This window comes from Oreochromis niloticus, linkage group LG19 (assembly GCF_001858045.2).
Source record: "Oreochromis niloticus isolate F11D_XX linkage group LG19, O_niloticus_UMD_NMBU, whole genome shotgun sequence".
Lineage (NCBI taxonomy): Eukaryota > Metazoa > Chordata > Actinopteri > Cichliformes > Cichlidae > Oreochromis > Oreochromis niloticus.
This window is the reverse complement of record NC_031983.2, coordinates 16,679,466-16,705,343: the sequence shown is the minus strand read 5'-3', so window position 1 is coordinate 16,705,343 and position 25,878 is coordinate 16,679,466. Positions and strand designations below refer to the sequence as shown.

At 41.5% G+C, this 25,878-nt stretch overlaps 1 protein-coding gene across 4 annotated transcripts in view; it reads left to right on the top strand.

Annotated features, from left to right (window-relative positions):
• fermt2 (FERM domain containing kindlin 2) overlaps window positions 1–25,878 on the top strand; it is a 40,007-nt gene that overhangs the window by 11,943 nt on the left and 2,186 nt on the right. The window contains exons 3-16 of one of the 4 annotated variants that reach the window (XM_005477182.4): window positions 5,397–5,630; window positions 11,579–11,707; window positions 15,038–15,070; window positions 16,676–16,901; window positions 17,029–17,131; window positions 17,487–17,594; window positions 19,489–19,623; window positions 20,154–20,203; window positions 20,783–20,907; window positions 21,084–21,190; window positions 21,272–21,487; window positions 23,852–23,872; window positions 25,126–25,250; window positions 25,386–25,527. In XM_005477182.4, the coding sequence (XP_005477239.1) occupies window positions 5,397–5,630; window positions 11,579–11,707; window positions 15,038–15,070; window positions 16,676–16,901; window positions 17,029–17,131; window positions 17,487–17,594; window positions 19,489–19,623; window positions 20,154–20,203; window positions 20,783–20,907; window positions 21,084–21,190; window positions 21,272–21,487; window positions 23,852–23,872; window positions 25,126–25,250; window positions 25,386–25,527 (1,754 nt within the window). The remainder of the gene's footprint in view (window positions 1–5,396; window positions 5,631–11,578; window positions 11,708–15,037; window positions 15,071–16,675; window positions 16,902–17,028; window positions 17,132–17,486; window positions 17,595–19,488; window positions 19,624–20,153; window positions 20,204–20,782; window positions 20,908–21,083; window positions 21,191–21,271; window positions 21,488–23,851; window positions 23,873–25,125; window positions 25,251–25,385; window positions 25,528–25,878) is intronic. The other 3 variants (XM_005477183.4, XM_003442940.5, XM_005477184.4) reach the window with 3 other exon arrangements.

Genomic DNA, 25,878 nt, shown 5'->3' with positions numbered 1-25,878 from the left:
TGAAACTGTCATGAAGATGACGTCAATAATGGTATAGTTTCGAGTGTTTTTGTGTAAATAGGAGTCTTCTAGGCTGGGTGTGTGTGTTGGGGGGATTAATAAATTCCAAAATACATCAGAATTTACTTAAATGGTTTTTGGGCACTGTGTGTATTGCATATTTCTTTCCTTTGATAAATGGCATGTTTGAGGTATTGGAAGAATTCTGTGTTACGTAACAAGAGGCTGAAGTAATCTCAGCTAATTTAACTTAGCCTGTCAATGGAAAGCACTGCAGTTTTAACGGTATTGCTTAGTGAATAGCAAAAGGATTAACACTGCATGTCTGTCTTATTAACTTTACACTTTTCTTAGTTGTGTGTCAGATGGAACATGTGCATCGCGTGGCTGTCTGCTGATGTGTAGTGATTAACACTGTTTACAACTCCATACACTGTCTTTAACACAAGCTGCTGAATTCATTGTATCGCTTTAATCTTTAAATACAATCCACCGTGACTTTGTCTGATGCCCTGCATACAGATACTGTCATCACCTCTCTTTTTAACCTGTTGTGCACATGTTGGGTATCTGATGTTTTTGCTGTCTAGCATGACTACACGAGCTACAAAGACCCTAAAAGCCATTTGCTGTAACTCTATTTTAGTGCATTGCAGTTGTTGGCTGTATCTTTGCTTGTCAATACCAACCTTCACCCTGCTTTAGATGTGGAATATATTTAAAAGGGCTTTCTCTTTGTACAGGGGGAGAAAGTGTGGGTGTGTGAGATATAAGTCTGACAAACCTGCTGCACTGTGTCTTTGTTGTGTATGAAAACAAATTGTCACCCTGCACCATTTCCCCCATGGCGTCTGCCAGAAGTCACCAAGGAAACGGCATGACCGAGCTAATTTTTATCAGCAGCTTTAAAAAAAAAAGAAGAAGATACAATCTCGCACTGCGTGGCTTTGGATATCACTGACAGCTAACAGATTTGTTGTGATAGCCACAATCATTTTGTTCTTTGCTAACACAAGAAACCGTCCAGAGCTGTGTTCGTGTCTTCTGTTAAATCATCTCCATCAGTGAAGCTAAAAATGAGGCTGGATTTTGCTTTAGGCAACAGCTGACTGTCACTGTGCTGGTTGAAACCCAATAAAGAGAGGGCATGAGTCACTGAGTCCACAGAGACCACATCTAAGAATGACTCGTGCGGTTTTTTTTTGTTGTTGTTGGCGTCCCATCTACTGTAGAGCTGCAACAATTAGTTAATTGATTGTTCATCTAGTGATCAATAGAAAAATAATCAGCTATTTTCAGATCATTTAGGTTTTTAAAATTCCGTCATTTGTGGGCTTTTCCTGCTCTTTTCAGTCTTATTTGTTGGTAAATTGGTTTGTTAATGGAAGAAAATTGGCAGTTTCATCATTTCAGGTTGAGCTTCAAGAAACCAAGAGAGACACTTTGTGACATTTTAAAGACTAGCTGATTAATTCAGAAAATAAATATAACTGTTAGCTGAAAACATGGTCACATGATGGCTGAACTGCTGGTTGTTTTGTCATCATTCTGTACATTTTAGAAATATTAGAAGCGATATTCCCTTTGAGAATTGATTTCCATTGATCAGATAAGATTTATTTATGAGCTTATGACATTGTCCTGCATCAGATGCAAACATGAATGTTTTAGTTTTGGGAGGCATGAGGACAATCGAAGATGTTTCTGTATATTTAGTGTTTTTCACAGATAGACCTTCATTTTGAAATTCCTCTTCCTGATGCTTCCTATCACTTGTCCTCTCACATTGTGTCCCTAGACAGAGCTCCTCCCTGTCCTCTGCTCATCCTCCTCCACTCCTCCTTTCCATGACCTTTCTCTCATTCCCTTTTTCTCATGCTTTTCTCTGTTGTCCGGTCCTCTCCCCCTCACAGACGGGCCCTCTACACACAGTCACTTAATATAAACTGCACCGATGCTGACTAAAAGAAAATGGATGAAGAGGCAGGATGTAGAAGGGAGTGGCAGTTCAAGCCCTTTAGAGTACAATTTTACCATTGTCTGTCTGTTGTCTTTTTTACTAAATGACTCCTAAAATAATGGCATTATTAATCCATCCTCTTTTTTCTTTTCTTTTCTTTTCTTTTTTTTAAACCAGTAATTCTGGTTGTGGTATTTGGTGCACAAAGTAGAGGAAGTGGTCTTGGTTGAAAGCTGCGGCAGTAAGGGTGGCGAATAGGGAAAGAAGTCGGTTGGGCACAATTTATGAATTAATTTCGCTTGTTAAATCATGAACACGCACATAACACAGGGAGCTAATGTAGTTAGTGCATGCATAAGAAGACCACCCTCTCCTAGACTAATACCCATACCTCCCCACACATACTCTGTATCATCTTTCACATCCTGCAGAGGTCATAAAACATGGTTTTCCCATTCTGTTTCCCCTCCCCATGTCATTCAAGCTGTACACATGCGCGCGCGCACGCACACACACACACACGCACACATCATTCTGTTAAGGGGCTGTGGGTCCACATTTAATGCAGCCAATTACTTAGGCCCCCCATTCCTCTGGCTGCTGTATTACGTCAGGCTTGGCAGACTGCATTTTTAGCTGGTAGATGTCGTTGGCCCTCCCTCTCTGTGGATTGAGTTACCATGTTACAGCTTTAAGAGTCCAATGGAGGCCTGCCCGAGCTGCCCTTATCCAATCACGACACATCGACCCACTGCGTAATGATGCAAGCAACGAGACGGTAAAGTCGTGTCCAGGAAGGTTTTGGCAGAAGACGGCAACAGGCAACAAAGAAACAGAAGCAGGGGCCGTAGAGAGCTTCTTGAGGGTAGCTGAGACCAGCCAAAACGTGCACTCATGTCTTGCCACAGATTGTATGGTGGTCATGCATGCCGAGTATAAGGACATTTCTATAGAATGTGGTCTGTGGTGAAGACCTGAGTGCCAAACGTTAATGCTAGTTGTTCTGCAGGGCTCCCAGACACCAGAAATTACAAGGTTGAAAGAGGAAAAACTGTGAGCAGAGTTATGAAAATACATTCAGGATTATTTTCAGATTTTCTCTCTGTGCTCCCTCTCATTATTTCAGCCTTTAATAGCTGTAGAAGACTTAAGGGAGCAGTTTCTCTAAAGGTAGCATATGAAGTTGTTATCTGCACAGCTGAGGCATCAGAACTGCTCGATGACAGCTAGACCCCATGCTGCTAAAGCAACTCTCACAGGGCTTCAGAAAGCCTGGAATGTTTTCACTCAAGTACCAAGTGTTTGCCCACTGGAGTAAACAGTATAAAAGCCAACAGCCTGACAAACAACCCCTCCCCAGGAGAATTCACAAAGCCCTAGGCTTTCACAATGCCATCTGCATTGACATGCTGGTGGCCACTCTTTTCCTTAAACTTGTTCTCCCCATCTCTTGTAATCCTTTCCTCAGCCCAGTTCTCTTTACTCGCATCTCAGCAGTCTTGCTTCCTTGGTCTAAGGAGAGGCAATCTGTTGTTTCACTTCCTCACCCACTAATCCCATTCATTCAGCTTTTAGGCCACAGGAGTGTGTCAACAGTGTGTATAGATGCCTGTACGTAAAGGTCATGGAAAACAACAGCAGCACATGGAAACAAAAGGCCACCATGGTGGCACCAAACTGTTTGAGTGACAGAGAAGGTTGGCAAAGAGAAACATTCAAGATCATCTTTGCAGTCTTTCACTTTGATGTACTTTTCAATTTATAGAATGAATTACCAGCAAGCATCAACATTATAAAGGGAAAATGGATGTGAGGTTCTGCGCTGTTCTGTGTGTAACTGCTGCTTGCTCACAGTGTACTTGAAAGTAATTGCAATCCATTATGGCTCCAGTTTGTGCATTATTACCTGTGTCCTTCCTCATGTAATAACAGCAGAAGATGTAATGAGCTGATGACATATTCTCTCCTGTGCTACCAGCCTTGAATGCAAACTAGGTCGGTGTCCTTAATGAGGAAGAAAGCACAGATTTTTTTCCATTAATGCACCGACTCGGTAATTAATTGAATTAGAGTTAGTTGAGATTAAATAGCACAATTGGAAGCTTCATAGGGGTATTTTGTGGTAAAACCTTTCCCTTAGTCTGCATATGTAAACTCTACTAAGCTTTTGTATTTTATAACTGAAACCTGAATCATGATGTGCCAATATATTGTATGTGCACTATATTCCTGTGATCTGACTGGTGGTTTCTTATCTTTGTAGGGATATCAAACGTCTGTCTGACAATAGGTTGTTGACGAGCATACAGACCTTTTTCAAACACCCTCACTGACCCTGCAGTATCAGTATCGAATGATTCGATTAAACGGTGACTGAGCAAACTGACGTCTCTGTCTGGGCACAATGACTCAGTAAGAGCATAGAGAGACTCAGAGTGAGACTGAGAATAAGCTGGAGAAACAGTGAAGAGGCATGTGGGTGGAGGAAATGAGACCGATCTGGGAAGTGCCTTCCTGAAATAATGTCAGGATAATGACATCACTACTCGGGGGACATCTGAAAGTAGTCAAAAAAAAACTTCAGGCTTATTCACGTCATCTCAACTATCACAGTCTGCTAACAAGACTGTTAAATTTTACACTTGAACATAAAGGAACATGTGCACAGTGTGGGGTACATAAATAGCCGGTTGGTATTTTAAACACCGTGTAAAGTTATGAGCCTTTGAGCTAGCCGCTTAACTTGCGTGGCTAATTTGTGAATGTATCCCAGTCACTGATGAATCGCATTAATACATGAGAACAATGGTTTTAACAGAACTACCACTATGTCTGTGAATATTCGCTTTTACTCACCACTTTGATTTGCAATTCAAATAGAGCTTCAGCACATTGCTGAGCTGCTCGCATACAGACGAGAACCAGGTGATCTGCAAAACAGATGCTTTGAGTTCTCTCAAATCCCTGCGGTTTTCACCTTCCCCTTGAAGTGAGACACATACACCATGAGACTACAGGTCAGTCACTATTGTTGGTGATCCCCTGCAGAGCAAAAGCCTGGAAGCAATGCAGGGTTTTGGGTGCCTTGCGTCTGCTTAAAGGGATCGCGGTGTGACTCTGGAACAAAGAGGGCGGTATGAACCTGATATTCCCTCAGCGTCACACAAACAGCCACGTCTTTCACACATTCAGTCCTCTCCCCCCTCCTCTCTCTTTGACTTCACCGTCTCTGCAATAATGTGCTGGTGCCCCTTTTCAATCAAGTGTGACCTCCAGCTGGGAGGGGATATACTTGGTTGGGTTATCAGTAGAGAGTTATACAGTGTTCTACCATACAGCAATATAAATGCTCAGTTCTTTGCTTAGTTTTCTTTGCAACTTTTCAGTTTACACATTGATCACTGTAACTTCTCCATCTTTTTCTGCCTTCTCTTAGATGTAAAGAGGGACTGGTCGGACCATGCTCTCTGGTGGGAGAAGAAGAAGACATGGCTGTTAAAAACCCACTGGACGTTGGATAAGTACGGCATCCAAGCTGACGCCAGGCTGCTCTTTACGCCGCAGCACAAACTGCTACGGCTCCAGCTCCCCAACATGAAGCACATGAAAGTCAAGGTCAACTTCTCTGACCGGGTCTTCAAGGCCGTGTCGGACATCTGCAAAACTTTCAGTGAGTGAACGATCAACTCCTTTTCAGAGGAATAGAATGAACAGTTTTATTTTAAGTGGACATGTGAAAAGTTGTCATGAAGCCAGTGTGAGATGAGGTGTTGTTGGCAAGTAGTTATGTATTTGAAATTGTTTCACTTGCAGAATGGGGCATGCAGTTTACTTATGCACACCCTGTTTAACTGGAAACTTCCTGTGGTCATAGTATTTTTGGAAAAGGTCTAAAATGCTCGACATCAAACATAGCTAATCATGCCCTTCCTCCCTCTTTGTTTTTATCCCTGGCAATTTGTTGTGTTTATTAAACACAGTCTAAGCTCACAGAGCCAAAGTGGTGACTCCTGACTTTCAGCCCAATCTAAAGTCATGTCCTTGGAACCAGGGCTCCAATCAGTCTCACAATAATGTTTCGTAAACAGAGATTATTTATCTGTCTCAGAAACAAAGGCATGCAACAAGGTACACAGAAATGACTCCTACTGTTGGTCACAGTCTCCTTCTTCTAACATCAGTCCTAATTTAAGTGTCCTCCATGGCGTAACTAATGCCCAAGGGTCACACGCACACACTATAGATATCTGCTGATATGCCAAAGATGACTGAGGTCACATGCTGGACTCCAACAACCCCTGACCTACTAACATCCACTTTTCTTCAGCTCAGATCTCAACCCTTGCCCCTTGCCCCTACCTCTCAGTCACTATCTACAGTACAGTTTGCAGGTTTGAGAAAACTCCCACGTACGTGTATGCTTAAGCAGGATCGTAGCACACCTGTCGTGTCCTGGTCACTGAACTGTGTTCGGCAAGTAGGATCAGGGGCTCCAGTGACAGGGTCTCCTGTTGGTATCGCTCGACTTAGCTTTTAGTTTGGTTTCTGCAGAGCATTTTATTTAGTGTAAATATACAAAGAAGCTTTTTTTTTTTAAAATACAGGGCTGAGACATCTGTTGTATTCACATTTACATAAGCATACATTTTATAAAAACTTATTTTAGCTGAGCAGGTTTCAAGATTTTATTTTCAAAAAATAGAGAGTGGGGATGTTTTTTTCCTTTTGCTGTAAATGTATGACAGCTTACTAAGCTGACTTACAGTTGCAGTGACCTGGAAGCATTTTTTGTTATTTGGGCAGCTTTCAGTTTGACAGTTTCCTCTGCATAGTTTCTGCTGCCTGCCTGTGAGCTGCATAGTGAATACGAGGGGACAGGAAGAGTGGAGGCCTGTCCAGCTGGCCTTTGTTTCAGACAGTAGAAAGGGAGGAGCAGGGATAGTGGAAGACAGAAACCAGATTTGATTTTTATTTTTTTTTCAGTGATGATGAGCTTGGCTTTAAGACCAGATCTAGTCCTCATGTTAAGTTCTTCAGTCATTGTGTTACTTGTGCAAGTCTGCAAAACAGAAAAAAGTTTTACAACTACCTCATGCAACAGTCTTTTACTTTGCAGTATTAACAAACATTAATCTTTCCTCCAAACTAATGTTTTGTCTGGTTTTTAGCCTCTTTAGAACAATTGAATTCTGTCCGTGAACATCCAGCATAAGAAATCAACATAACACTCTCATTGTCATTGCATACTTCTCCCATGTCCAAGGCAGCTTGGTCTTGACAGATGCACTCCATCTGGTAAGACTGGAAAAGAGAAGAGGGCTCAGCAAAAGGCTGATGTACTATAATACACAAAAATCACTCAGTTCCACTCCTGTTTTGACCTCTGATGTCATTTGGCAGCTCTTACATCCTGTCCTGCACTGCTTAGTTGATAGGAAAAAGAGGCATTTGGGATTTTCCACAATTAGTTTAAAATTAACATTTTTGAACTCTGTAAATAATTCAGAGTTCTCCAAAATTATATTTTTTCCCACTTTTTGTAATGTCTTCTGTTTTCTGAAGAAATGCAACTACAATGCGACAGGGAAAACTGCTGTCACAATTTTCTGGCCCAATTCACACCAAAAGATACTCAGTTTAAAGTTTTAGAGAACAGAGGAAATTGTCAAATCTTCATTTGCTTGATGATGCAACCAATAAATTCGGTATATTGTGTGATTAAAGTTCAGACAGGTCATGAAATCCAACTCACTCCCCAATCCTGATGGATCAGCTAATGTCATCCCACAGTAGGGTGTACTGTTGTTAGCTGCCTTTGCTGCAAGCTGCTTTGCACCCCACCGAAATTCCAGCTCCTCCTTTTGCTCAGTGTGACCTAAACTGTGCCATCTTCACAACCTGGTTTCTCATATTGACTAAATATATATTCAGTGCACACACACACACACACACACACACACACACACACACACACACACACACACACACCCTCTATCACCATTTGTTCTGTGAGCCAGCAGACAGAATGTACTCTTCATAACTGACTAACACATGACTGGGGACACTGGAGCCTGAGGTGGTGCAAATCTGCTGCCTCCCTTAGAAAAGCGTCATTTCAGACTAACAAGAGTCAAGCTGCTGCACTCAGAGCAACTGTGTAAGCTCTTTTAAACTACTGCGTGCTTGAAAACCAACACAGAGCAGTTTTCTATGGAATGGCTAATAGGCAGCACCAGTAATGAAATGTTACAGTGAGCCATTAAATAATGTCTGGCAAAACGGATTCATGAGTAATTTGTCAGTAGCACCCAACATGAAGAGTGACTTTGAAGTAGACATCTGGAATTTTTTGGTCCCACCACTTTGTCCTCAAGAAACCTTTCTGATTTTTGTACGGACCTTAGCTCTGTCGTTTTGGTCCAGCAGAGTTATGACCCATCAACCTGTGGCCTGCTTGACTGGGCCCAAATGTGCTCTCAACTGTTGTCATAACACAGGAGTACTGTGGTTTGGCCGCAGCTCCATCTCCTAAATGTAAGTGCATCATTATCCTTTCTGAGTTGCCTTTTAGCACATATTTAGCCTTGTGTCTGACAGAGAAAGAGAACTGTCACTCTTCCCAAGCCACTAAGACCGTTTGGTATAGATTGTCAAAGCCAGAGTGAAAAATGGCACAAGAGACTTGTGCCATTTTAAGAACAAAATTTTATCATTACTTTATGTTTAATCAGCTCAATTCTTAAAACATGTAATGCAAATGGTGTGTGTGTGAGTCTTTAGACCTGTGACTCAACTGCAACATCTAGCATCCATGTGTGGTGACAGTAGACCCTGTTCTGAAACTTATGTGAGCTTGGCTTGGAGCTGCATGAACTTGTTCTCCACTCCACCTGTTACAGGTGCAGGTTTGAAGTGCCCTTCAGCTCTTAGTAGATCTTCTGAGCTGAAGGACTATCCTCGCCACTTGTAGTCATTTCCACTGGGAAAGGTGTTATTTTATATGGAGGACTGCTACAGCACCAGACTGGTAGTATGTGAAGCAAAGGGCCCGGCTTGGTGGTGAGCAGCTAAAAAGAAGAGAACTAAAAAAAAAATGAGTCGCCAAATATCCTAGGCCGGTTGTTAACATACCTGGGCAGCCTACCCAAGTAAAGCCTATATGTGGGAACTAGACCACCTATTCTTAACATTTAGGAGTCTGTAAGGGAAACACAGGAACCAGATGATTCCTTTGTAATTTTTTGCCCATGTAGGTCTATATCAGTTTATACGGCAAACTTTAGTGCTGTAAAATTAGACTGTGATGATGTTTGTGATTCTTCTGCGGCTGGTCTTACTCACTGCAGTGAATCATCTGTTCCAAAGAGTAAATCTTGCAAGCGCTGCTGGCTCCCAGTCAACCCCTTTCCTCTGGCTTCAGGCCTGGTTACTGCCACAAGTCAGCAGGACAGAAGATTGGGATCTTATTGTCTAGGTGTCATTTGTGCTAATGAAAATCCACCAAGCCTTTGTAAGCATTCTGACCATCACCCTCCTCCTCCTCTTTCCTCCTCCTGACACCAGCCAAAAGTGGTTAGCGTAGGAGTATGAATATGTCAGCAAAAAATAAACTACAACACTTGCCCGGGATGAGAATTGGCATTTCCAAGACCATGGTTGTCAGCCAGAAAAGGGTGTACTGCCTGCTCTGAGTTAAGAGTGAAGTATTTCTTTAAATGGAGGCATTTAGCTGTCTTGAAGCCTGGTTGCCAAGTACAAGAAGAGCTGAGCACAAGATCAGCAGGGTGATTGATGTAGTTTCAACAGTTATGGAGATAATCTACATTCCTACCACCTATGGCCACTAACTGTGGTGGGTAGTGACCTAAAGAATGTAATCATGCATACGAGCAGCATAAATGATCTCCTGAGTAGATGATTTTTCTGGATGTCGGTGCATTTTAGTGGAACGAATTTGCACATTATTAAGCAGACACAGATTTTTCCAGAAATCAGATACACTGCTGCATACGTGTACATGTTTATAGTTCTTAATTAAATGAACTTTTTGAAAACTGTCTGGTTTTGACAACAAACTCAAAGTAGTGTAAACACTTGAAAGACATGGCATTAACTTATTTCATTGAAATAGTAGATATCGATTACATCAGATGCATTATCTCCCCCAGGGTTTGTCATGCTAATATTTATAATATGGAAAAGTTCCCAGTGTTGATGATAGGCTCATAACAATTAAACAGAGTTAGGTTGTAATAAAATGCCACATGGTTCTGCAATGTCTCACAAAAAGACACAGTCCTATCCATCTACTTGTCGTTTGATACACACTTTACTGTGTATATTTGCCTCCTCGGGGGCTAAAGCGCAGCAGCGGGCCTGGAACTCGCATGGCTGTATAAGGGCACAGCGACTGTGCTCGTCTGCTACAGCAGAGTGAGAATGGGGGAGGAGGGAGGCAGAGAAAGGGTGAGCTCCCATCTGGTAGTTCTTAAACTCCTGGAATGCTTTTGCTTTAGTTACACAAACCAAACAAGCTTGCACACCAAGCCAAGACGTTCTCTCAACCCTTCTGCCTGTGCTTTCCACAACACCTTCTTCAGTTACTTGAAAAAAAAATGATTTGATTCAATAGATATGAGAAAATGGACAGCTATGCACTTGATTACATAAAAATATGAAATATTGCTCTCAAGTATCTGCGTGCTCGTCAGTTCATATGGAATCCTCGAGAAAACCAAGTCCAGCTGAGGGTCCAGATGTGCGTTGCTTCTAGACGAGCTCCATCTATTCTAGTCCTGACACATTCTGGCCGTCTCACCGCCTATATCAGAACCGCCCCAAGCCCATCCTAAAACATCATTGCTGCTGCTGCTGAGTGATGGTTCCCTGGCCTCCAGGCCCAAGGGAAGGAGGGAAAAGAGAGAGAAGCCAGGGAATAAAGACTGCTCTGTTTTAGTCATTATATTCAATATGGCGGGTGTCTTACTGTCTGAGTTGCACACATCTCTTCCATTTGCATACATGCAGTTACAGTTTGGTTCTTTTTATCTTTATTACCTGTTTGTTGTGAAGAGTTTTGGGGGGGGGGGGGGTTGGCGGGCAGGAGGGTAAAAGTAACACTACCTTACTATTCTCCAATGGCGGCTGAATTGTGTTATTAATGTGTGTTGGAGGAATAGTATAAGGAAGAGGAGTAGGAGGGCGATGGAAGATGTCTGCTCAGTCTCAGCTGGGGATTAAAGTTAAAGCAAGATTTGTTAGAGCCCTGAGAAAAGGGATTTACAGTATTCCACCCTTTATGTGCACAGCTGTCTGCATCTACTGTTTCCCTTTGCTTTTTTATCCTTCTTCTCCCCCCATCTGCCTCTCACCTTTTTTTGAGATTTGGGTTGGTTTAGCATCCCTATTTTCACCTACTATACAGCTTAAAGTCATTGAGGTCATGTGGTTTTATTTCAAGCCTATAGTTAAAAAAACACAAATTACTGTATGGTTTTGGGGACTCTTTGACATCCAAGCCTGTCTGTCATTGTGTCCAAATGGACTTGGCTTTGTTGCTAGTCAAGGTTTATGCTTATGTGACATTGAATGGACCTTCTTAATGTTTCTCCCCAAAAGATATCCGCCACCCAGAGGAGTTATCTCTACTGCGCAAGCCCCGTGATCCCAAAAAGAAGAAGAAAAAGTTGGAGGAGACGGAAGAAGCTGATCTGGAACTGGAGGGTCCGATGTTAACACCTGGATCAGGTGAGCTGCTTCTATGGCTCGTTAACAATCTTTCCTAAAGAACTCCATCTGAGTTTGTTAACATAGGAACAAAAATCTTTCTTGATGAAGAAAGCCAGGGTATTTTTGAGTTCATATTCCCAACCCATGAGTTGAAAGTTTGTATAAACCTAACCATTTAGTTTTTTAGATTCTGATCTGTTTTTAGGTAATCAGGAAGAATTTTCCCTTTCTTTTGTTGTGAAAAACAATTGCTCCTATTTTCCTGGGACAGCAGGTTGTATAGCAGGTTGTGCTGGCCCCATGAAGCTTCTTAGATCCTTTTTTGTATTTCATGCACTTGCGATTTAAAAAAAACACCCACCCATAACACTAAGATGACTCGAGTTTGGTGCGCCCTGCTTCTCGTGACCAAATATGAATGTGTGAGTTTGAGGCCTGCATGGGATCTACAGCCCTCGCTCTCAATTCCTTGGCAGGGAGGACTAAAAATGGCTGAGATTCCACACATAGTTGGTCACGCTGCCATTTTAAACCCAAACCAGGCTACAGGAGTGCAGTCATACTGACCCTCCTCCCTCCTGATGGGAGACTTACAACCATCTGAGCAGGGAGGAGCAGAACAAAACAGACTGCTGTCACAGAGTTAGCATTAAGCAGAACTGCTAACACCATCAGACAGGGTGAATGAGACTCTTTGTGCGATTAGTCTTTTCTGCTCTGCAGAGTCAGCTCAGTGTGCACTGAATGACTATATAGACTCACCAGTTGCAGGGATAGCAGCCTGAACACTCATTGTGAACTCGTTGCTTCATTTTTCTTGAGAAAAACAAATTCTTCTGAAATACAGATTTGGATCTAGGGTTTTCAAAAAAAATGATACTCAGATACTATTTGATACTAAAAATGGCTCTCAGATTAGATGCTCAACCCGACAGTGCTGTCTTTGCCTCCTCTAGTTGACATAGACCTTCAAAAAGCACTGCTGCAGATAGGCAGGCACACAGCCCCTCCCCTCATTAGCTGAACACATGAAAAGTAGTTTAACACTGAACAACACTTTAGGAATTTCAAGCCATTTAAAACGGTTATCATAAATATTAACCTGGCTAGTGGACACATAAACGCTTGCTGTTTAACTATTAGCATTTACCCGATAGCTACATTAGCCCCCTGTTAAGTTATCATTAAGGTGCTAATGATGATGCTAATGGTGGAACTAGGCAGGAATCATTTATGAGTACCTGCCCGACATTAATAGGCTGTATTAATTGTGTTAGACTAACACAATTATTTGTCTAAAAACTGTGTTGCTCTTAAAGTCCAAGATTAAAGCAGAGAAAAGTTTACCAGCAAGTGGCAGCTAACCCTAACAGTACGATTTGATCAACAATGAAAAGATGGTGCCATCTCACCAGATGCACAGCACTACCTCAGATAACCTCAAATTTTGCACTGCTTAAAATGATATAAAATAGTGTTAAATATATAAAATATCATTGTTGTTATTGTTTGTTTATTTCTAATCTTGTATAAAAGATTCATGCGTCTTATTTTATTTTCCTCCCATGGTACTAAGAATGCTATTGAGCATTACTTTGTATCAAGTTTAAACTTCTAGTATCATTACAAACCTATGTGGATCAGAGTGAACGGTGTATTTGTTCACTCATATATTTAAACGTAATGAGTGATTGAAACTGCAAAAAGCAGTTGCTTCCCAACACATCGATCACACCCAGAGTTGCATCACCACATTTTAAGGGGTGTGCTACACACTCCTCTACGCCTTTGGTTTAGATACATTTTGTTCCCAGTGGGTGAATGTGGTCAGAGTATTAGGTGGTGAGGAGAAACAGAGTTTCAGTAGGAATGTGGAGAATCTGTTTACTGTCACCAGTCTCCTTGTGTGAGAGAGAGAGTGTGTGTGTGTGTGTGTGTGTGTGTGTGTGTGTGTGTGTGTGTGTGAGCGCGCACACACACATCAGTTTGCAGATCACATGCTACAGTCAAAGTACATTTCATGGCCAAGTTGTAAGATGTTATTCCGTCCCCTTGTGCGGAAGGGCTGGCCTCTTGGCCCAGATCTCCTGATAGAAATCACAAGGCTTTGAAAAGATGCAATCAGTACCACAGAACGACCTTTATCACATTTAGGACTGCAATACTTAGTTAATCAATTATTCAATCTACAGGAAATTAATATGCAACAGTTTTATTAATCCATTCAAGTCTTTTCACAATCCACCTTTTTAAATGTGATTATTATATTTTCTCAATAAGCTGATGAAACAACACATTTGATTATAATACCATTCATAAGAACTTGTGACAGTTATTTTAACACTTTTCTGAAACATTTGAGTCTGATTGAATATTTAGGAAAATAATAGGTTAGCATTAGCAGCCATAATCGTATTTTGGAGATAATCAAGCTTTAAACAGATCATTTTGCCTTTTTCACAATGTCTTTTTAACCAATTTATTACTGCCGAGAATGGTAAAAGAAATACATACAAGAAATGTGTGTCTATAGAGTACCTAAACGCATGCAAAATAGCCTATGTGTACTGTACAGTGAGCTCCACACTGATCTCGGAAGCAAAAAAAATGGGTGGATGTCTAAACAACAAGTCCATAATGGGTACATGACCATTTATTTCCCTTTGTAGACTGGCAATCTTTTTCCAAAACCTCAATCTCTATATTTAAAACTACTATTTAGGAAATGTCTCCACACTCGTTTGACCTGCCTCACGTAATTGGTCATTTTTGGTAGAAAAACCATGTTACTCATCTTCAGCTGTTGTTGTTACACGAACATAGACACGACGCTGCCCATGATGCCAGTTCAGCAGCTCCCAGTGGAGCAGCTACGCCTTGACATGGCCGCTGTTTGTAATCGTCTGTCTTGTCAGTGTTGAGAATAACAGACCTCGAACGGCCTTTACTGTGTAAAAATGTGCTGCACTTTATACATGCAAGGCTGGGTCATTTTGACCAACGCCTTGCCTGGGTTTTCAATCAGTCATGCTGCGTTGGATGGTTATGAATGGGTGGATGGAAACTGCAGAACTTCACTAGTCATGCCAGGGCGATCTCCCTCTGCGAAGAGGGTAAACTGAGTCATCCACTCTGAGGCTAGCAGTTGGCAGTGTCTGTGGAAATGCCAAAGATATACCCCATTCTTGTATTCCTCAACTGTTGTCTTTTTTTCCTCTGTTTCCTTCTATGCCTGTAGAGTTTTCTGTGTCTTAAATCTGTCCACTTGAGTTGAATTCTACCCATTTCCTTCCTTCCCTCTACATTTTCCTGTCTTTCTTTTTCTTACTCTTTCTCTTTTCATCCTAGCCTCTGAGATAATATACATCGGACCTGTGAAAGGTAAGCTTTCCCCTTCCTCTGTCCTTTCTTTTCAGCACTGCTTCCTCAGCATTGCCTCCTTATTCCTCTCTACACCCCACAGCTGGTGTGTTAAGGTCACATGACATCTGTAGCATTTGGGACTAGCAACCGAGTCACCTGACTGGTCCTCCTAAGGAAGTCAGCTGATTCGGGTAGTCTCATGACAAAGGCTTTGCGCCCTTTTAGCAATTAGCTCAATGCTCACTTTTCTTAAAGCTACTCCAGGGGCCTGCTCACTGTGCCTGCAGGATAGCCAATCACTTGCTTGAGTATGCAGATATGAGATGGTTGTTATCGGACAAGTTATTTGTAGGACATTTGTGTTTTTAGCCATAAACTTGTGTTCAGAATTAAAATCACATGCTTATAATCCTATCTGCATGCTTCAAATAGCAGCCCACACAGGAGCGCTGTAAAAACCAAATCCATGACAGTTCATTTATTGACCACCATCCCATGGTTTACTTGTAGTCTCAACAGCTGATGGTGGTCCTGCTCCTTCCATCTAAGCCCTCTATGAATCTCTAGTGTGGGAGTATTAGCGAGTAAAGTCATGTTAGCATTCTTTGTTTTTGCACCAGCATTGGAGATTCAGTAAACAGGATGGAGGAGGCTCCTTTGTGTTATTAATGGAACTCCAGCTTTCAATTTATACACACTTTCCCTAGATATTTGGCATTCCCCAGGGAACCCTACGTGTGATAGGATAAGTCTTCTTGACCTGATGAACTTTGCATTGGGATGAAAACCTTGAAAGAACCACTGATCACCCTCCCCCACAAGGAAGGGGAGGCCATAGCCAGCACCATGTTCTCATGACCTCAGTTTGCAAACATAAACATCCACATACACACTCACATACAGAAACCAAGCCCACTTCCTGATTTCAGAAGGGGTCTAATGGTTTAGCCCGTGTTGCTTGACCCTACAGAGGGAGAGTTGGAATGGAGGGGAATGAAAATACTTTGGAACTTGCACTAACAGGAAATGCAAATAACTTCACTTTGGGGGCTTTTGTTTGTAGCCAGACTCCCAAATTAAAACACTGCAGACCAAATATACATATAACTCCGCGTTTAAGTTGCTTAGACACTTAGTTTATCAAAGATTTTTTTATTTAGTTATATTCCGTTAACATGTTTAAAAGATATTCAATGTATTCTCCTCCAATATATTTGTACTCTCTCTCTTTCTCGTGGGCAAATTGTGCTGTAGTTTGCTGTGTGCAGTGCATTCCTGCTGTTTTTTCTTTTGGTCTGTAAGTAAATGGGTACCCTGATCATGTTGTGCATCATCTGCATGCTGATCAACATCTGCCCCACCATCAGCAGGAGGCTGGTGTTAAAGTCACTCATCTGCAAAGTTTGTGCTGGTAGTCACATGGTGTTTTTGACCACTAACTGGTCAGGCTAGGCTGCATTTGCGTGTGCTGAGAAGTCTTCACTCTTCCCCCTCAATGCTGTGTTAGTGACTTATGTGTACTTAGCTGGATTGTGAGTGTCAGTATTTGGAAGTGAATGTTTTTTGTGTTAGGTTTGCATTTCTGGCTCCGCAAGGGGATAACTGATGGTTATCTTTTTTCAGGGAGCATCTACTCTAGTCCAGGCTTATACAGTAAGACCATGACCCCCACCTACGACTCAAGGGACGGCAGCCCTTTGTCACCAACTTCCGCCTGGTTCGGAGACAGTCCCCTGTCAGAGGGCAATCCCAGCATCCTTGCTGTGAGCCAGCCAATCTCCTCACCAGACATTCTGGTCAAACTGTACAAGCCCCAGTCCCTGCTGGACAAAGCCAAAATCAATCAGGGGTGAGTTAAACTTTGTTTAGTGGTTTAGTTGAAAAAGGTTGTTAACAGACAACATTTACAAGAGACTGCTTTCATGTTGTTTGAAAAAATAACATATTCTAATTAGCTATAATCACTGTTTGTACAGGTGGCTGGACTCATCCAGGTCTCTCATGGAGCAGGATGTAAAGGAGAATGAGGTGCTGCTGCTGAGGTTTAAATACCACAGTTTCTTTGACCTCAATCCAAAGGTAAATCACACAGAAAAAGCACTACAGCACATTGTAGTCAGTTGCGATAATTATTGAGATCCTGCCGTGCTGAATAGCTCTGTATTCTCAAAGCACCAGATATAAGTTATTATAATCATAAAGTAAGCAGGCATACATCCAGCCATTAGTTGGCATGATTTGGGTAAAAATATTTTTTTAACATTAGCCTGTAGAGCTTACGTTCTATATCTGGTACCGATGACCTGAATGGGGCGTTTGAAAGACTAGTTATTTGATACTTTTATATCATTAATCACATACAACCTTTACCTTTGACATCACTGTATTCAAAGTTGTCCAGTTTGCTCAATAATATGGTTTGATGTGCCCACAGTATGATGCCATTCGAGTGAACCAGCTCTATGAACAGGCCAAGTGGGCCATTCTCCTGGAGGAAATTGAATGCACAGAGGAGGAAATGATGATGTTTGCTGCCCTCCAGGTAAGAAGGCTGCGTGTTTGTGTACTGATACAGTTTAAGTTGGCAAAGTATGAAATTTAAAGAAACGCAGACCTTTTTTCATTGGGTGGAAGGCACTTTCTTCTCAGCTTCAAGGTAATGAATTGGATAGGATTGCACCTCAGAGTGAAGCTATAATGCTGAAAGCCCTGCTAAATCTTGACTATTGTATATCGTTTCCTATTTAGTTCATACTAATAACAAAGTACTTAGTCTTTTAGATTTAAAGAGAGGTTCCTATTACAGAAGTGTACTTGTCAAACAGTTTCAATGTGACTCTTGGTAAAACAGAAACACAATGTTGGTCTGGGTGGACGTTAAAGGCGCTGGTGGCATTGGATTATTGAGTTTTGAGACAAGTTCAAAGTAGATCAGAAGAAATGACAGTCGCTAGAATGGATATTGGCTCGAATGGGAGTGATATACAGATTTGAAGCTCTTTTACACCCCTAGGTTTCCTCATGTACCATTGGGGTGGTGTTCCTTCTATTTCTGACCCTCATAAACTGTGGGTGCCAAGACCTGAGGACGCCACCCTGTCTTCACCCTGAGGGTAATTATAGGGCATCTTGGAGCACAGGACCCCATACCTCAGCCCAGACCACCCACCCCAGAAAGACAAGGTCTTGTAGACCTGTTCACATTCCTTTTCCCACTCTGTCACTCTGAGGTGTTAGGTTTGTTTCGTCTGACCAGTTGTAATTACACTTCACTGGTTTCTTCTTACACTGCACTGGGAGAGATGCTAATCTAAGTTGGGTGTTTGGGCTGGTAGGTAGTCTGTTGCTACCTATCTTTTAGCGCTTTGGTAGCTACTACTGCGTTTCAGTCTGGGTTTTTAGCTAAGGTTTCACTGTCTATGGATACTAAGGTCTAAATAAAGATCAATGATTGTCCAACTCTGGTATGCAGCTGGCTGGACTTAGCATGCTGTCACCCGGATGTATCACTATGGTAGTTCTCAAATATGAGGTAATCAGTGGTCAAGATTAGTGATTGACCTCATAGTCATGGACTTGGGACACAGGTTGTAGTCAGTACTTCAGCAGATAAATAAGTAACTCTGATGATCACACAAACAAACAGGAAAATGGGAAACACTCCTTCACAGAGTAGCGTTTTTTTAAAGAGAGGATTGGACATCATGGCAAGCCCTTTGTCCTACAATATGAAACCTTAGCCAGCTAAATCCTCACATCTCTATCAAATGCTGCACTGTATCTCTCACTTTATTGACAGCTGTTAATTCATATATTTGTGGGGATTGCTGATGGGGTGACATCATTTATCTACAAGCTAAATTTGGTATCTGTGACTCACTGATGGGTTTGTTTGTGGGGGGTTTCTTGTAATAGAGAACAATCTCTTACTACAGTCTTGCACCAGTCCTACATTCAGTATATTCAGTTTCATTGCCTATATCAGCCTGACCTCAGTGAATCTTTACCAGTTACTTTAGCACACTTCTCTTCTTTAGACAACTTTCTTTATCTTCAGCTTCTTCCAAAAAAACAGCATAGCTGGTAAACTCAGTGGTGTATGCTGGCAGCACTTGCTAACATAAATGCCAACACATCTTAAAGTATTTATATGGCAATTATCACAGATTGTTTTTCCTTTTTATAAGAAGTAGCTGGAGCGTTTATGCACCGGTAGCACACAGCAAAACTTTATAGAAAAAAGCAATACTGTTGACCACGTTGGTGCAACAGATAACAAGCTGCTAACGGTCTATCTCCACCTCACACTTTCTTTAAATCCCCGTGTCTCAAGTGTTTTATTTTAAAACTGGAAGCTTTAAGGGAATGGAAACTTTAGTAATACATTGCAGGTTTCATGCTTTTAACCAGAGCATCGCTCTTTGTTTCATTCTCAGTACCACATCAACAAGCTGTCAATCATGTCTTCAGACAACCACATGAATAACAGTGAGAAGGAGGTGGATGAAGTGGATGCAGCCCTGTCAGATCTGGAGATTACCTTGGAGGGAGGAAAGACTTCCAACACACTGGTATGACACAAAACCACTGGGCTTGCCTGCATCCTTTTTGTCCAAATGGGCGTCATTATGTGAATTTGTTTTTCCCAATTGTGAAATCTTGGCATCGGTTAGGTGCTTTTGTTTCTACTTGTGACGAAGTCTCCTTTCATCAGCACTCATAAACATGACAGGAAACGCACAAAGACAATGCAATGCGCTTCAGTTTGCTGGAAGTGCAAAATTTCACAGTTATTCAAAAGGTCTGCATCTAACAAAGAGCTGGGGGTTCTAAGGCCCCACTGAAAATATGTCTCTACTGTTACAACAGCTCCATCTTGAAACGTGTATTCAGCTTATCAGAGGAAACTGACCTCTGAGATATTACATAAGAAGCCAGCTTACTGTGCTGAGCAATGACATTGAAAATGTACAAAGTCAAGTGTGAGGTCATTGTTTTGTGTTTAATCCTTTCCCTTTTTTCTTTCCTTTTATTTACATATATGTATGAATGTTAAAGTCTTCCAGGCTCATTTTAACAATGGCTTTCCCCTTCCTCCTAGGGTGACATCACATCTATTCCTGAGCTAGCAGACTATGTTAAAGTCTTCAAGTAAGTCCAATGCCATGAGATTACATGCACCTTTACTATTAGCAAAACAACTAAACACTGCATGTTACTGTATGCAAAGATGACATTTTATCCAAAAGCTGGTGAATATGGGGGGACCATTCTCTGGCCAAGTAAGCCTGTTGCCTGTTTTTCTTATCTCTTATGAGCTTAAAAGGCAACCTGAAAGCTCAGCCTGCAAATATTCTTTGGCAAAAAATCTAGAGTGATTATAGTTGGACCATGCTTTTGAATCATATTCATTTTTGGCTTGAAGCCTTTGCTGACAGGCAGGTGGCCCCTTGGGTGGTTGTCTCATAAAATGTATATGCTGGGGGGTATGATATCAAGAGGCATTTCCTCTTTTAATGGCTTTCCACAGTGCTGGCTTCTATCCTATTCATCTCGCTGACTTTGCACTTGAGAAGCTCTCCTTCTTTTTCTCCCCCTCCTTTGTACTTATGATGTCCCCTCCCCCACTGTTCCTCCTCACCACCAATAAAGAAAATGGTTGTTTTTTCCTTTTTTCTTTTTTTCTCCCACCTGAACTCTGACATGTCTTCCGCATTTTTTTCTCTCTAGACCCAAGAAACTGACGTTGAAGGGCTACAAGCAGTACTGGTGCACATTCAAGGATATCACAATTTCCTGTTACAAGAGTAAAGAGGAGGCACATGGGACACCTTCCCATCAAATGAATCTTAGAGGTGCAGAGACATCCCTAGTTGCATAAGAGCACACACACACACACACACAAAAAACTCGATGTGATGCCCATTTATTTTTCCCCTGCAAATAAAAAAATCTGAGGTTGCATGTCTAAAGAACAGGGTCTGACACTTGACCTCTTTTTCTTGTCTGCACCATGCTTTTCCATTTGTAGGCTGTGAGGTAACGCCAGATGTTAACATCTCTGGTCAGAAATTCAACATCAAGTTGCTAATCCCTGTGGCTGATGGCATGAATGAGATCTGGCTTCGGTGTGACACGGTGAGGCTGAAGTTGGTGCACCCTTTAATGCGCTGTCTTGTTCCTTTTTAGAGTTGGTTAATTATGACTTTTCATCTCCAGGAGAAACAGTACGCCCACTGGATGGCTGCATGCCGCTTGGCCTCCAAGGGGAAGACCATGGCGGATAGCTCATACAACCTGGAGGTCCAGAACATTCTGTCCTTCCTTAAGATGCAGCACATGAACCCTGACCTACCCATTGAACCAGTTGCTACTGATATTAACCCAGAATGCCTGGTGTCTCCGCGCTACCTGAAGAAGTACAAGAACAAACAGGTAAGCTGTGTAGTCCAGGTTAGGATCTGTTTACAGCAATGTGGAGGTTAAAATGGTAGAAATGTTTGGTAAGGAAAAAAAAGGGTTATCATCTAGTCTAGTGTGTATTTTTAGAAAAGCTGATTACATGGTTGAAAGGTTGAAAAGCATCTGATTCATTCCAGGTGGGGTCCTCCTAACATCTGAGTTGTCTTGCATTTAAATACCTGTTCCTCTACTCCTCCTCTCTACATTTCTACCCACCACATTCTCAGCTCTGTGATTGTAGACAAAAGGACTTAAAGAGCAGAGATCTCAGTCAAAGTCATATGGATACATATCAGATGCAACAGATCAGAAAACCCGTTATTATGGACTGGGCATTTTGGTCACAAGCAAACCTCTTTATAATCTGGTGTAACATTTAATCATTAACGATGAATGTCCTCAAGGGTTATGTAGATTTGTGTGTTTGTGTACCCTGGAACAGCTGAGTACACGGCTGCCATGGTCATGTTAGTCAGGGATGGGTGAGGGAGGGGGTTCCCTTCTCGTAGCTTATTCACTCAATCTGGATTTGTTGAAGTCATAGTAGGAAAGTACAGTGGTGCTAGGAGGCTAGAATGACGTTGGGAGGCTGCTGCTGGTACAGCAGGTGACGACTCAAATATTGTCTGAAGCATAACTTTAAGTATCATTGATGTCTGGAAAAAAATGCTCAGTGAAATGAGGGAATAAAAGGGTAAAAATGGACGTAGAACAGGAAATGATCTAGGCAGGTTCGAACCATAGGAAACCAGCAATGTTATTAAAAGCAGTTGAAATAGAAATTATTGACACTCTAGGAGAAGTTAGACTTTGTTAGTTTGTGCTGCAAACTTGCTATAGGTTACCAAAGTACAAAGCAGTGTTTCTCTTTAATGCTCCTTTCATAGAGGAAATGTGCATGTTAAGAGATCAAACACACAGCAGTACTAAAAGTCAGCAGTTAATCCAGAATTACAACAGCTCAAATTTAAAGTTTCAGTTCTGTCTTTCTTCTTGAGCCTGACTTGCTATCTTTTTAGTTTAGTCAGGAAATCCTTTAAATATATTTGGGGTCACCCACATGAAATTAGTTCCACATCTATAACAAAACCTACTGATAAAAAAAAAAAATCAAAGACTTGATTTAGTGTCAAGTGAAAATGCCATAAATCTGTGTCACTGCCCAACCTACAGTTTACCTGATGTCACTGAGAGACAGAGAAGAGTCCTAGCTCACTTTGGCTCATCTTTTCCTGCACTATTTTAGAGTTCTTTATATTTTTTACATGTTTGCTGTATAATGTAATCAGAGCTGCAGTTGTGGCCAGTGACAAAAAGGGGTGTAGAAATGGATATGGTTTTTTTTGCCGGGGGGGGGGGGTTACAGAAAAGCTACTGAAAGAAACAAAATAATTGCATGGAACTGGGGCTATCTTAAATAGGAAGGTTTTTTTCCCCTTTTTTTTTGAGTATTAGTAGTAATAGTGCAGGATGTGTGTCTGTCTGTGGCCTTTCTGGCCCAGATCCAGTCTTGCACTCAAACACAGTCTAATAGATGATCTCCCTGGGCATAACATTAAAGCGTAATGGTGTACAATCCCTTGTTCACACACACACACACACACACACACACATATGTGTAGTGGGCGTGGGACATCAGGAAATGAGCCATGCTTGGGAATGTTGCGCGGGAAAACTGTCTGGGATAAGCCCATTAACTCTTTAGCCAGCTGCAGCCCCTCCCCACCTCCCTTAAACTGGACTTCCTGTTGCAAGATTTGTCAGAGTAGACTTCTGTGCTGCATCTCCAGCCGGATACACGCACACAGGAGTTTTGCGATTACGTGAGTCAGGGTGGTTTCTGGATAAATGGGTTTATTTTAAACAGAAAATAAAGTCCAGCAGCTTGGAGAAGCCCAAAACCTTTCAGTGCTGCTGTCACACATCGCCATCTTGTGGTTGACAAAGATATTACATAGAAACTGACTTTGGGTTTTTTTGGTTTGTTTTTTTTAATGGCTCATTGTGTCTACAAAGAACAGGCAGGCATGATCTAGACCTGAAATCTGCGGTTATACTGCCCACTTCCTTTATGTGAAAATGTGTGATTTCCTTGATTGCAGCTGTACTTTCCTTCTCCTGGCTGAACGCGGCATGCCCCTTTAGCTCCACAGCCTTCCTCCCCACTTTCTGTTATTACAGTCATGTCCTGCATTGTTGTTGTTTTTTTTTTTTATCTTTCCTCTCTCAACAGTGATCTTACTTTCTTCTTCTCTTTCTCCAAACTTTGTATTCCTTCTGTCTGTATGCATCTCCTTCATTCCCATCTATCTTCCCTTACCTACCTCTCCTCCTCAGCCAGGCTATATCAGGGACTTGGTAAGTTGTGTCCACTGGGTGCTGTTTTAAGCTTTAGATACTTGCATGATTGTTTGAACTCTGAACACTTTATGTATCTGGGTTATCAAACCTAACAATAACTATAGCAAGTGATAGTGGCCGCCATAGTAGAGTAGATGGTATAGTTTCTGTATGTCACTTGTTATTAACTCTAACGGTGTTCTTTGGGGTGTACAAGATAAGAAAGAAACACATAATTGTATCATGTGAGCATCTGTGTGGTGTGGGGCTATAAGCTATAAATATACAGATTGAGTGAAACAAATGGACCATGCAGGTCTTTTGCATGTTTTAGCTCATTTAACACACAGTCCATATGCAGTACTTAACATTAGCCTCACTGATGTAATAGAGCAGACCTTTGTGAAAATGTTTTTAGACTGATGAATGGTTTAATGTATTTTATTCTTTCTTTCTTTTTTTAATAATATGTTTAGCCTTTAGTTAGATGCTTATTTTAGTTCATGTCTTTATAATATATGTAAAGCAGAGACCAGACTGCTGAAGGTAAGTGATCCATCACAGTAAATGTAATTTACTTATTTTATTGTAATGCAGTGCGGCAGAGACCACTAAAGCTTTTCAAGTGCATTAGAGAAGCTGTGATGTTCAGGCAGCTTCACTGCAACCTTTTTAATGTATAAAATGATCAGTCCATGATGGATTACTTATCTTTAGGGGAGTTTAAGTGTGGCTGAATTATATTCTGTGATTAACTGAAACTACAGATTCTCTAAGTGTACTGACAGAAATGGTAGAATCCTTGTTTTGGGCTATGTGGTCATTTTGACTTTCTTCTCCTGTGCTCATGGTAAGGTTTAGGTTCCAGCCGTAAGAATCGTGTAGCACCACTGGAGGGAGGGACATGCATGCCAATTCACACAGTTCACCCTGAAAGCTTCCTTGAGTTGGCTCATTAACCTCAGTCTGGGCTCTAAAGCAGACTCGGATTCATAATTGTATTCTAGCTGTATGTAGTAGACATTTACTGTGAACGTTCACTGGTTATTGGCACCCTGCTCTGAAAGCTTTATGGGGTTAACCACAGCTTGTTTACACTTTGGGTGTGTGTTAAATTGGTACATTGGGTTGTTAGAGTGTGGTGTGTGGGATGCATTTGTTTACAGTCATTAGTGTGTCTGTTTGTGAATACTTTAAATGGTGGGAGTAAATAAAAAATACATTTTTTTTAAAAGTCATGTGTGTAATGAGTGCGGTTTTGTTTCTGTCAGATTTCAGCCCGGATTCTTGAAGCCCACCAGAATGTGGCCCAAATGAGTCTCATCGAGGCCAAGATGCGCTTCATCCAGGCATGGCAGTCCCTTCCTGAGTTTGGGATCACTCATTTCCTTGCAAAGTATGTTTGTGACAACTGACTAAAGATGTATCTTCATCCAAAAAACTCATCACACATACTGACAGTCACATATTTAGTCATTGTATCTACACACCTTCATTTCACAATAGATTCTAACTCTTTTCTTCTTTGCAGGTTCCAGGGTGGAAAGCGGGAGGAGCTGATCGGTATCACTTATAATCGTTTGATCCGGATGGACGCCAGCACCGGAGATGCCATCAAGACATGGCGCTTCAGCAACATGAAACAGTGGAACGTCAACTGGGAGATCAAGATGGTAGGAAACCCACATAACAGCTTTGCCTTTAGTATTACCTTCTTAAAAATATTATTGGAATATGGCAGACACACTGAGTCGATCAGATACAAAATTAACACAGTGTTATAAAACAGAAGAGGCAAATTTAGTTTCTTTTTAACCTTCTTGGATTTATTTTGCTGCTTTGCTTAATTGTGTTTGATAATTAAGTGAATAACTTGAATTTGTTGATCTATTTATCTAGTAAAAAGGGTGGAAGTCAAACTGAGAGTTCTTTGTAATGCTTGTTGTGATATTAGCTGATCACACATGAAAAAGGACTATGTCGGCCAAAGAATGACTGATGTGACTGATGTGACGTGCTCTGTG